Source organism: Sardina pilchardus, chromosome 9, assembly GCF_963854185.1.
Source record: "Sardina pilchardus chromosome 9, fSarPil1.1, whole genome shotgun sequence".
NCBI classification, from domain to species: Eukaryota; Metazoa; Chordata; class Actinopteri; order Clupeiformes; family Clupeidae; genus Sardina; species Sardina pilchardus.
This window is the reverse complement of record NC_085002.1, coordinates 19,101,930-19,114,594: the sequence shown is the minus strand read 5'-3', so window position 1 is coordinate 19,114,594 and position 12,665 is coordinate 19,101,930. Positions and strand designations below refer to the sequence as shown.

At 41.9% G+C, this 12,665-nt stretch overlaps 1 protein-coding gene across 1 annotated transcript; it reads right to left on the bottom strand.

The window, feature by feature from the left end:
• Positions 1 to 1,761: 1,761 nt before the first annotated feature.
• Positions 1,762 to 12,428, bottom strand: arl8a (ADP-ribosylation factor-like 8A). Its single transcript, XM_062546155.1, has 7 exons — positions 12,001 to 12,428; positions 8,449 to 8,529; positions 7,777 to 7,850; positions 7,060 to 7,153; positions 5,146 to 5,213; positions 4,980 to 5,050; positions 1,762 to 4,576 (listed from the first exon to the last, which is right to left on the bottom strand). The coding sequence occupies exons 1-7, from the start codon at positions 12,121 to 12,123 to the stop codon at positions 4,527 to 4,529; spliced, it is 561 nt and encodes a 186-aa protein (XP_062402139.1). The 5' UTR covers positions 12,124 to 12,428; the 3' UTR covers positions 1,762 to 4,526.
• Positions 12,429 to 12,665: the final 237 nt, after the last annotated feature.

The window sequence follows — 12,665 nt, the reverse complement described above, 5'->3', positions numbered from 1 at the left end:
TGAAACATACCATGGACATTCATTACATTGCCAAGAACAGCTGGATATCTTCCAATTTCAAATTCCATTTCTCCCCCCAAATTTCAGTTGGAGCAAGACGTTTTAGAAAACGCTGGACAGCATCATGAAAGCAGATAGTCCAACTGATTCCACTGGGGTCTGTAATCAGCACCAAGCACACTTGCCTGTAAATGTAGCCAATAAAATGGGCAGGTTGCATTGTGCAGTAAAGAAGTCCCTGAAGAGATACTGCATACCTGCCTGCCAATTATTTTGTGCCTGAACAGCAGACTCCCAGTGTCTTTGAGCAGAAAATTAATTAGCCTGACATTTCCTGAATATCTTTGCCAATTAATACACACCTCTTTGTCAGGTACAAGTTCCAAGAAATCCATCGGGGGTAAAATAAAAAACAAAGAAGTGAACGGAAGTCTTTCATTGAGTGGGAAATCATTTATTTTTCATCTTTAAATTATCTCAAGATAACAATAGCAACATGTACAGTTCTCACTGGAGGGACAAGGGAATATAAAGAGAAGTTAAAATAAAAGTCACCTGTTTTCATCAGTTGAAAGTTTCTTCAAAGAAGTTATACAGAAACACTTGTTATCATGTCAACAATTCTTTAAAAAGTTATTTTCCAAAAGAAATAGAGTTATAATAAAGATAGCAAGGAACAGCCTATTTTCATCATTAATACATAGAATACATACATTTTTCTTCATCTCTTCTAAGGGAACCAAATAGTGTATTATGAATACAACTGATTTCATGCTGCAGGGCTTCTCGTGAAGCCCATGATGCTAGCACTTGATAAAAACCAGTAGTGTGCTCAGAAGTCCTCCATGATATCAGAGCATCCCAGTTATCAGATATTAGTAACACACAGTAAAAATGCCAAGCCTTTCAAAACCAATCATGGATTACACTCTGGAGGAAGGGCATTGTTCTCTTCTTTTTGTTGTTGTAATTTCTTATCTTTTTGCAAACTGCTTACTGAATAGACTACCACCTCAAAACAAATGAAAAAAAGAAGAAAACAGAGAGAAACAAAGGCCATGGTGGAGCTCTGTTGAGCTCACCAAGAATTAGAGAAGGGAGTCAAAGATGAAACTTGGTCAAAAAAAGTTCAGTATCAATACACCTGTGGACTTCTAGGAGACAAGGCATGGACTAATGTCAACCATAGACTGTATAAATATCAACCTGATGTTAACTTCATAAAGAGCACTGCTAACAGTGGCCAATGCTGCCACCTAGAGGTGACTAGGATATTTATAGTATGGGGTTCAAGCCTGAAGGTTTGGCTTTGCAGCATCTTCTAACATTCGGCCGAAGTATGACCTATTTCCTTTGCTCTGACATCACAGAATATCAGCAACCTTTATCAATGAATTGTTTATTAACAAGTCCAAAATCGTCTAATTCACCAGGAGTCTCTATTGAAGAGAGAGAGAGAGAGAGAGAGAGAGAGAGAGAGAGAGAGAGAGAGAGAGAGAGAGAGAGAGAGAGGCAAAGAGCCAGAACAAGGAAGAAATATTGTGCTGTATGAAAGACAGCTCGTCTGGCCATCTCAGGCCAAACTTAGCCCCAAGGCCCTGCCGCCATGAGGTGACAGACTGCCCGTCTACATGCAGCACACGATTCAAATCGCCTCTCCTCCACAGGTGATCCCCACACTACCCCAAGGATTCCTCAATCATTATGAGAGGGGATTCCTTTGCAACTGAAAAGGGAAAAAGGACCCCTTCACCAATGCAATAAAAAAAGAGGTGATCCCCATTTATTCCAACAGATCCCTCCACCAAACAGAAACAGGTTATGCCCATTACAACTCACTCCTTCACCAACAAAGCTAATAAAACAATTTATGCTTTATATATACATATGTTTTTTTGCACACAGCTTTCACAAAAACTCATAGGACTTGAACAGACAGGAGAGTTTGTTTTGGTTCCAAGTTGCTATGTACAACATCCCATCGGAGAGCGCAAATAGAAACTCTTCAAAAACATGCCAAAAGGTTGTTTGTTTGTTTGCTTGCAAATGTACATATGTATAATGTAACGGAAACGTACCTTCAAAAAATGAAACTGACACAGTACACCTTCCAACACCTTAGGCAATCAGTAAAAAAAGAAAAGGGGAAAAAATGTAAAAAGGCAACTGGCAAACAGAATTTTGGGGGTTTCATACAGAATTGTGTGTTTCCATGACTCCCATAATGGCATGGTCAGTTCAAACCCAGAGATAAGACAGCTGAACCCAAGCCAACACAGCCAGGTGTATTAGTGTGTAATGTGTAAAGAGTCTGGCAGACAAGGGGGGAACAAATGGTAAGAACAAAACGAATGCAGTAAGCACTGTTGGAACTGCTGGTTTCTGGTGGGGCAGGGGATGTACAGATTCTAATCCAAGAATCACACACACACACACACACAAATCCAGGAATGCATTCTAGCATTGTTCATTTAAGACATCTAATGGCGGGCCGTGCAACATATACCTTATCCTGAACCAAATCCAAGCGAATTGCATACCAATCAGAAAATATTTCAAACTTAACACGGGTCCACCGAGTCTTGCCTCACTCTTCCCACGCTGTCAAACTACCAAGCATAAGATCGAAAGGTATTAACCTTTTCCAAAGCAGCAGTGCAAAGCTGTTGGAGGATCCGAAACCATGATGTGCAGAGGACCGCAGAGCATCAAAAGAGACTGAATTGTCCCCACCCCCTCAACAGGAATGTGCGAAACAGAAACAATGTGCCGAAAATGTGCACTCAGTTCAACTCTGCATAAGCCTCTGAATCTGTGCTCTCAGAAATACGTTCAAAACAGTGTCCAATCAGGAGAATAATACAAGGGGTTTAAAAATTTGGGAACCTTCCAAAAAAAGCTTAAAAAGAGCAAACTATGGCTTTAATGAGGGTATATGTAACAACAGATCACATGATGCAGATAAAAAATATTGACTTTTATAATCTAATCTATTCCAATAATGGACAAACATGCTGGTTCTGATTATTATGATCATCATCATTCAATTTTGAACCAAATGGTCTCAGCACTGTACACATCATTTCATTTCTGATGCTGTAAATACACAAAAACATAAGCGTCCCGAGTGGCCAGGAGTTACTCTCACAAGATCTCCAACCAGAGCTATAAGCTGGCCACTCGTGTGCTTCCTGCTCCTGCGGGATAAATACACTTAACATCTTTACTGACTGGGCTACGGCCTGACCTGGTCTACACAGAGGGACAAGACCACACACGGTATCTCATAACGCAAGTCTGGTCAGGTCATTAAGAGCTGTCAGCAAATCACTTTCTTCATGATACAGGTATTACTAAAATTTGCTTACAGCTTGGTAATACAAGACAAAGGCAAGAAGATACATAGTTTGCACATTGAATTTTCCAGGTTTGATTCACAACATAAATTGCCAAGACGACATAGCAAGGGCAGGTGGGGTTTGGAGGACAGGGGCGTCATTGCATGCAAGTACCTCGCTGAAGAAAGAGAGCTGATTTTATGGCTACTGTGTTTTGCAGATGCATTCAGAAGTTAGACCAACCAGCACAATCGTCACTGTTCTTTTTTTTCTCTTCTGATTTTAAGATGAAAAGCCACACACTGAGGCAGGTGGTATGCTCACTTCCCTTCCCCTACCAAGAAAACCATGATTAACTGGTACTAGGCTGGTTCTCCCTCACACACACACATACACACACACACACACACACACACAATCACTACTCAGCCAAGGGTGGGACTTTTCCTTTTTCAGGAAGTCAGCGATGGCAATCAATTATCAGCTGAATTCACAAATGACTGTCCGTGATCTACCTCTGGCCACTGATACTATGATAATGCTGAAGAGCATGCCATGTGGATCTCTCCACTGTGGCTGTTGAAGGTGAGACCAAGCCAACAATGAAACCCTCTGACCAGCACGAGACATTTTAGATTCCCATCAAACAAACAAACGAACAATAACAAAAAAAAGGTCAACAAAAAAGCGCAAAGAAGGTAAACAACAAGCCGTTATTTGATCAGTGACTTATCAAAGAGCCAAATGCTATCCAGTCAGTCACTTGTAAAAAAAATGTGTATGTAAAAAACAAACTACAAAACCAGAGAAAAAAAGCAGTGCAAATCATATTTTTTACACAATGTCTTTACAAGAACAGAACTTGGCTGAATGTGTAATGAGTGGGGAAGGGGAGAGTGGTGATTGAGTAGGGGGGGTTATGTAGAGGAAATGAGAGGGGCGGTGAGGGATTACTATTTTTTTTTTGTTTAGAACAGTAAATTTGAGAAGCCTGTGAGTGTGTGAGTGTGAGTTTGTGTGTGAGTTTGTGTGTGTGTGTGTGTGTGTGTGTATTTGTGTATGTGTAAATGTATGCGTGTGTTTGTGTGTATGTGTGTGTATATGTGTACATGTGTGTGTGGGTGTGTGCACCGGACGCTGGTCCTCCAGGGTTAGGTCAAGGTGGGCTGGATGAAGGGCTGGGGGGGTTCAGCTTCTCCTGGTCCTTGAGTGCTGGATCAGCCACTGTAGTGTGATGTCTACAGGGACACACAATGCAAATAAACACCATTTAATTCACCCTATGCACTCCAAAGACAAACCAACAGCAAATGGTCATCAGGAGATAGGAGGCAAGTAAGCTCATTGAATAACATCTATGATTAAACTTGTGAATCAATATCCTGTTGGAAGACTGTACAAAGCGTACTACCTCCACCATACATACATACATGGTTATTATGGTTATGCTTATGTTGCTTAGAAGACGCCTTTGTCCAATACATAAAATATAGAGGCAAAATGAACAAGCAATATTCCATGCAAGCATGGTGTTTAGCACACATTCACAACATGGTTACAGTTACGGTTAATGCAGACCTTTGTCCAGAGCAACATAAACACAAATTAGGGAGGGACACCCGTTGTTAGATAAATTCTTACCAATGTTGTCCTTCTCCTTGCATGAGATCGAATAGCAGCAGATCTCTCGGTCCTGAATGGCAGACAGATTCCTGGAGGGCACAGGATTGAGTTTTAAAATCAATTTTAAAATCCTCCGATCAAAATAAAGGGTAGAGTTCAACATGCAAAATGTTCAACCACTCACATTCTCTCGATCAGCTCCTTCTCATCCAAGGCACCTTGAAGATCTCTTTTGTTTCCTAACACAAGCACCTGTAGGCACGGAATGGAAAAGGTTTCATTGCTAACAGGAACACCCATTACCATCTTCCTTTAAAAATGAAACTCAGCCAATGTTCTTATGACACTATACTAGGTGAAAGATGATAGCATAATAAGTGACGCAACAGCATATTATTCATCAGATTTTCATTTAAAGTGACATCGTAATATATTTAATTAACTATGACTCAATTAGAAAGCCGTCCTCCTGTGAGTTCTCCTGGATACCAAATTTAGGCGGCTCCACCTAAATCCTGATGAGGGTGGACAAAAAGCCCTCGGATGGGGCGCGTCGCTGTGCACCTCTCTGAACAGAGTCGTAAAGCCTTTAAGACCTTTGCGAGTCCCTCGGCCACTGCCCTTAATCAATAGGATCCTCTGCCTCCTCCGCCCAGCGATGCAGCTGCCCCTTTAATGGCCTCCCATGTCTAGTCACAGACAGACACGTCGACCAACCAGCCTGCCCTTTAAGGCTACATGCTAACTTTGAAGCGACTACAGAGAGAGAAAGGGAGAGAGGGAGGGAGGGAAGGAGGCAGGCGAGAGAGAGAGAGACAGACAGACAGACAGAGAGAGAGACTCCACTACAGTAATTTCCCGCATATAAGCCGCATTGTGTATAAGCCGCAGGACAGTGTTTTATGCAAGTCAAAAGAAAAAAAACATATTAACACCACATTAACTGGCCCCCTGTATTAACCTCATAGCGGGAGAAATTTTGCAAAATCAATGTATAAGCCGCGGCTAATAGTAGGGAAATTACGGTACAAGCTGTCTGACCCCACCCCTTTCCCTGTCCACCCACACACACACACACACACGTGTATAATAATCATACCTAGACGGTGACACACAGACAGAAAAATAAAAACACACACTTGCTCAGTAATTCTTTTCTCACTGCTACCCTCCATCCATCTATCCATTTATCTTTCTATCTATCCATCCATCCATCCATCCATCTCTCTCTCTCTATGTCTCCCTCTCTCTTCCCCCGGTTCAATAAATCAGACAGCACTGACAGCACTGCAGTGGTGGTCATTACTCAACACAAACACACACACACACACACACACACACACACACACACATTCATTATTCATGGTAGGACCCATACGGGACAGATGCCACCCTCGTCAGGACTTGGAGGGAGGGGCTCCATGTGGGGGCCGAGGTGCTGCATATGGATCGGCACTAAGCACTCTACCCACAGCCCTTTAACCAGCTGGCCACACATGGGTCTTCTCAGAGCATCATACCAAAATGAACACACACACATTATTTACAGCGTGCAGTTGGAACTCATAAACAATAAACACCCTTTAGCTAGTTTCAACTTGGAAGACATGGTTAAAAACCACCATTAAAAACGGAGTCATCGTTTCTTTTCGCATGGTCCTCTGATCAAAGAGTCTGGTGGTAAGAGCCACTGGACCACAATGCGGTCATCAGTGGGGTAATGCACGCTGAACTGCAAGGGTATTCCATCACAGTAAAAGGCTCTACATTAGAGCACCTAGCAGGTCTTTGATTTGATTCTGTGAAACAAAGGCATTATAGTCTAACCTTGTGGCTCCTTCAGCTAACACTATAAGTAACACTATTTGCCAGGCTCGGGAACCCCAAAAGCTCTTTGGTTTGAAAAGCCGTCCACATAGAACCTTCCTGCTTCAAAACCTCTCATATGCCACACTTTGCTACAACGTAGGTCACTTGGTCATCGCTATAAGCACTCCAGGAATGTCCGCAGAACAGGGCATTACACTGCTTTGGCTGAAGTGCTACTGAAAACAGGGCTCTAAATGGGTGGTTTGGTCGTGGCCTGAGCTGTACTCACTGGAATGCCCTGCAGCTGGGGCTTGTCTAACAAGTTGTGCAGTTCGTTCTTGGAGGCCTCGATCTTTTCAGGGTCGGCAGCGTCAACCATATATCTGAATGACACAGGAAGCATAAACCAAAAGACAAAAATTAGATCTGAAGAAAATATTGCAACAGCATATAGGTCCACATATAGCACATCTTAAAAAAAATGAGTGCCCAATAGTGTTATCAACTGTTGTCATTAAAAGGACAAGGGATGTTGCTTTAAAAAGCTTAAACTGTTTGACATTGTAAGTTGCTTTGGCTAAAAAGCAGCCAAATGTAATTGGTATGTTTAATGTGATTGTTGGGCTGCATGTGAGTGCATGTGGTGTCAAAGCTATTAGCAATGCTGACAAGAAAACCTACTAATTCATGTCAGTCTGAGGAAGTAAGACAATATAATAATGTTAAAATAAGTCGATTTGTGAAAATGTGCTGTACTTGCCAACTATTGTAACAGTTTGTCCAATGAATGTGCTCAGAATAATATAATAAAAAAAATAAAAACATATTGCCATCATGTGCCTAAACCACACTACAATCCTTCTGAACAGTAAAAGAAGAATTCCACCATCATTCAGTTCAATGTTCACTTCGAGTCTGCCATTGCAATGATTAACATCGCTATATCATGGCCTGCTAAGAGCGTGGTAAACAAGGTGGAAACGGGGACAACTCCAGTAGAACTCACACAATAGCACTGACTCCACGGCAGTACCTCTCCCACATACTCCTGAACCGAGGCTGGCCTCCAATGTCCCACAGCTGCCAGGAGAATAAAACACACCAATTAGAACTCAACATGCCCAGCACAATGCTTCAGACACAACACATGGGGACACAGACGTGCATGGCTCTCAAACATACACTGAGAAGACTTCTAATATGCATATACAGTACATACATACACAACTAGACTGAATGTTAAATGTTAAACTATGCCAGAGACTTTACAGACTTTGGCTATGTGCAAGGCTAGCGAGAGGATCTGTCCTCCCTGTGTGAGCAGATGACAAGCACCAGTATCAGAACCACTAAATAGAATTTAGTGGAGACCAAAGGGATCCTGTCTTCACTCATGCCTGACTCTAACGTTCACTTAATTCTGTCAAATGAATAGCAAGGCCTCATACTGCGATACAGATCACTGCGGTTGCTTACATCACTGTGATAAAATCAGACTGATGTTCTACAGGATGGGCTTGGACTATGAAGTGAAATGTCTCAAAAGAAATACAGCCATGATATTATATACTACAACACCCCCACACACACACAAAATTAGGAGCAATTATGTTAGAAATGTTATATTCAGGTTAACGGTCTTGTGTTTGTTTGGATCTGGATTGGCTGATGCCCTGACCTTGATTGTGACGTTGCCCTTGGTGATCTTCCTCATGTTGAAGCCCACAGTAGGGATCATGTCCTCGCTGAACTGCCCCGACTACAGAGAGGAAACAGTAAATGCATTCGTAAATACACAAAATGTAATCACACATACACACACACACACACACACACACACACACACACACTGACACACACGCACACGCACACAGGGTTTCGTTTCAAAAACTTGCTCACACCGTTATGCAAAAGACTTGAAAAGATACGGATAAGAAGGAGTGACTGAACCGTCTGAGGGCGAGACTGTTCTTGTCTCACTCACACCTCCCATACCCACACACCTGCCAAAGGCTGTTACCCTCCAACGCCATCAAAGCACAAGCCTGGCAGTTTGTGACATGAGACATTTTCCAGTCCATCAATCCTACACTGCAGACACTGAATTATTCCTAGAAAGCCAGGGGTAAATCACTGATTCCACAGTGCATGATCTGCATTCTCAGAGGGTTAATAATTTCAAGCCATGCAACGAATCTGCAGAATTTAAGGACATGACTCCATGATGCCAGCATATCAGTGTGCTGTGGGTTAAGCACCGTTCACAACAACAACAATAACTATAAAGAAAACTGTTATCATTATGTTTTAGAAGTGGATGTTGTCGTTCATATTAAGTAGAGCAATATTTTTCCATTACAGATATTAATGCAGTGTGAAAGGCCCTTTACATGGATTCAAAAAACATTTGCTATTTCAACTTCCATTTAAGAGCTCTGTATAAGAGCCATATAATGCCTCAGGTGTTTTTTCCTTTCACCATTACCTGCATTTTCTAGCCCTAGCCCCATCGACACTACACAACCAGACAGTAGTGTAATTTCTAGACAATTTCTATACATTGATTTTGCTCAATTTCTTCAGCTATGAGGTTAATATATGGGGTCAATTAATATGGTATTAATATGGTTTTGTTTCTTTCAACTTGCATAAAACACTGTCCTGTGGCTTATACACAATGCGGCTAATACACAGGAAATTACTGTAAAGATCTGTAGAAATCACCAACTGAAACAGCCAAAACAGTATACAAACCAAGCCTGTGATGGACAGTGTGATCTAATCGACTACACCTTATCCAATACCATCAAAGCTTACGTGCACATATACCTTTCCAATCTGCCTGTGTCTATTTACGGGGTCTTCATTGCATTACCCACTAACTCATTAGTTGTCATTGGTTCAAAGGTTTCAAAAGAAATCATCACATATCTTTGCTGATGGCAGACAAGCTATTTCAGGCTTCTGATACTCTTCCTCTTCAGGATGAGTCAAAATGAATTTGTCATGTAATGTGTCACTAAACTACAGCCCTGGTGATGGATCCTCTGATAAAAGGAGGCTTGGCAACTGGCAAGATGATGCGATTTCGAACGATGTGAGCCGGCAAGGAATTGCGAGTAGAGGGTGGGGCAATGAGGAGGTTAAATTTATGTCCTTGCCAAAGGTGTGAATTTATACACGGATGACCTTCCACAAAGTCTGGCCAGCATTCTCCTCCGGTGCAGGTGGAATACTCATTAGCTATGGCAGACAACTTAACTCACGGTGTGCAGCAAAACTAGACAGAGTGGTGGGTGACAAATTATAACATCTTACAAGATGCTAAGACATGGTATCCATAACAAGCTTTTGCTGGTCAACGGAAGACAGCCAAGTAGCAAATAGGAATCCGATAGGACATATCTTCATATATGGCTGTTCTTTCACACACTGCATCTCAGTAACATGTTAGGATTTCTAATGACATTTCACAGATCACAAAAAAAGAGTGAAAGATCATCTCTCTGCAATGATCGATGATGATAATGAAATTGTTATGATGACCTAATTAAAAAAGTGTATCCAAAACTAAACATAATCACACTGAAGAAACTGGAGCTTGGGTTCAAAGGTTCGATGCATGGCAAGTCAATTATGCCAGTGATGTAGTGATGGACTATAGTCTTTATCAAAGTGATATCTGAATAAAATGAAGCACTTTGAATGACATCTAATTGAAAACAAGCACATTCATCACGCTAATATGACTCTGTAAAGCCCACCTCAACACAAGTAAGTCCAAACTGATTATATTGTGACTGACTCACTAATGTACAAATGTCATGATTCAGCAGACCCAGCTGACAACATCCTGTTTGCCTTACCAGACAAGCTAATTGGGGCCTTTCTCAATGACACAGAATGAGGGGGTGTAGCTTGCTCTGGAAGAATATGAAAACTAATGAAACCATGACTTGAATCATGATGAGAAATGTTCATGACACTATGACTTGAATATGACTTGAGCTAAGGATAAACCAACTACATCACTACAGACTGCTAAACATTCTAAATCATCCTCACAATTAACTGGCATAAGGTCCCAGCCAAACTCAAAACTACCATGAACATGTTAAATGAACATCACTTTTTGAAACAATGATGGCTTCTATAAAGTGGGCCTTTTGTTTTGTTTGAAGGCTACTCATACCTCATCAGTCAGTGTTAAAAGGTGATGTCAAAAACTTGACTGCTTAGGTCGGTGTGAAAACCACACACACACACACACACACACAACCACACACACACACACACACACACACACCTCTACCTATTGGAAAAGGAGTTGCTTCAGTGAACTCCAACATAACATTTGAACAGACAGCTCTGTGGGTCTTTGACCTCGCTTATCAATGTTTAATCTAAATATTTAAACGTTTCGATGTTAAGTACGAAAGGAAGCATGCCACTCAACTACCAAACGTCATGTCAAAGAATGATGACGCTATAGGTCTGTTTGAGGTTAGCAACCTTTTTGACCAGGCATAAGCTACAGTAGGCCCAACACCTGCAAAAACCTTTGTGGCTGTTGGATAAGGTGTTAAAACCAACAACTGCACTCAATTCATCCTGTGAAATAGTCACGTAGGCCATGGACATATCTAACCGTAATCTGCATGATTTACAACTTATAGGTCAGCGTCGGTCTCGATCTAAGATTCTGCCCCTTTAGCCGAAAGCTAGCAGTGTATTTCGAGCGGTCACTACAAACTAGCTTAATCCACACACCAATTCCGTCTTGGGCATTCCTGGCCGGATTTAGGCCAATGTGGCCGACAAATGTAGTTTTTGGATCACAGATGCATTTAACTACCGAGCAAATATTGAGAGGACTCCATTTTCATTCACCCAACGTCACACGGGATGCCGTCATAACGGGTCTCTGCACATCATATGATGAACTGGGGCTAGCTCTCGCCGCTCATTTACGCACGCTTTAGCAACACTCTGGGCCCACACGGTCATCCAGCATTGTCTTTTTGCAGTTACGCTGTGGCAACTTCAACCACATGCAAAACAAGCCAAGATGACATCGTATTTTTACGGTGTAATAGTCTGCGTTCTTGCCTCGGCTAAATACGACACTTAGCAATTAACTGGGGGCGCAGCGTCAATCACGGGACCGCTACCTCGGAGGAAAATCATGATTTGCAATATTACTATACGCAGTCAAAAAATCATCACATACCGCAATCACGTTTACAAAGGTCGTCTTCCCCGAATACTGCAAACCAACCAATGTCAGTTCCATCTCCTCCTTCCAAAACAGGGCTTTAAACCAGTCCAGAAGCTTGTTAATCAAGGCAATCATTTTGTCGCCGCTCGTTGGAAATTGCTAACGAAATATCAGCTGACTAGCTTCACCGTCGCGGCGCACAGTAGGAGAAATGTTGCAATATAGACTTCCTTCCTCTTCCTGGGAGAAAATTGCACTGAAAACGGCAATAATCGTTATTATTGCCCTGTAATGATCGACACTATCGTAAAAGGCCCCCTCGCTCTGTTTTCTTGCAGTCCCTGTTCCTCCCTATGGTTTGTCCTTCCTCATTGGGTGGGGTTTCAGATCCATGCACAGCTGATCCTAAACAATGCAGGGAGAAGGGCGACTGGTAAAAGAAGGCATGCTGGTCTGGGTGCTCGTCTTAGTCTTCAGATTGCGCCCCCTATCGTAGTCACACTTTATGGAGTTCGTTTAAATAAATGGCTTGTCTAACTTTAACCTTTTTTTATTACTATTTCGTAATAAAATCAAAAAACGTAAGTAAATCACTTCAGGAACACACTACAGTTTATTATTGTTTGTACAATGTACACAGAATCACAAAAAAAATATCGCTGCGCCTCTTGCAATAA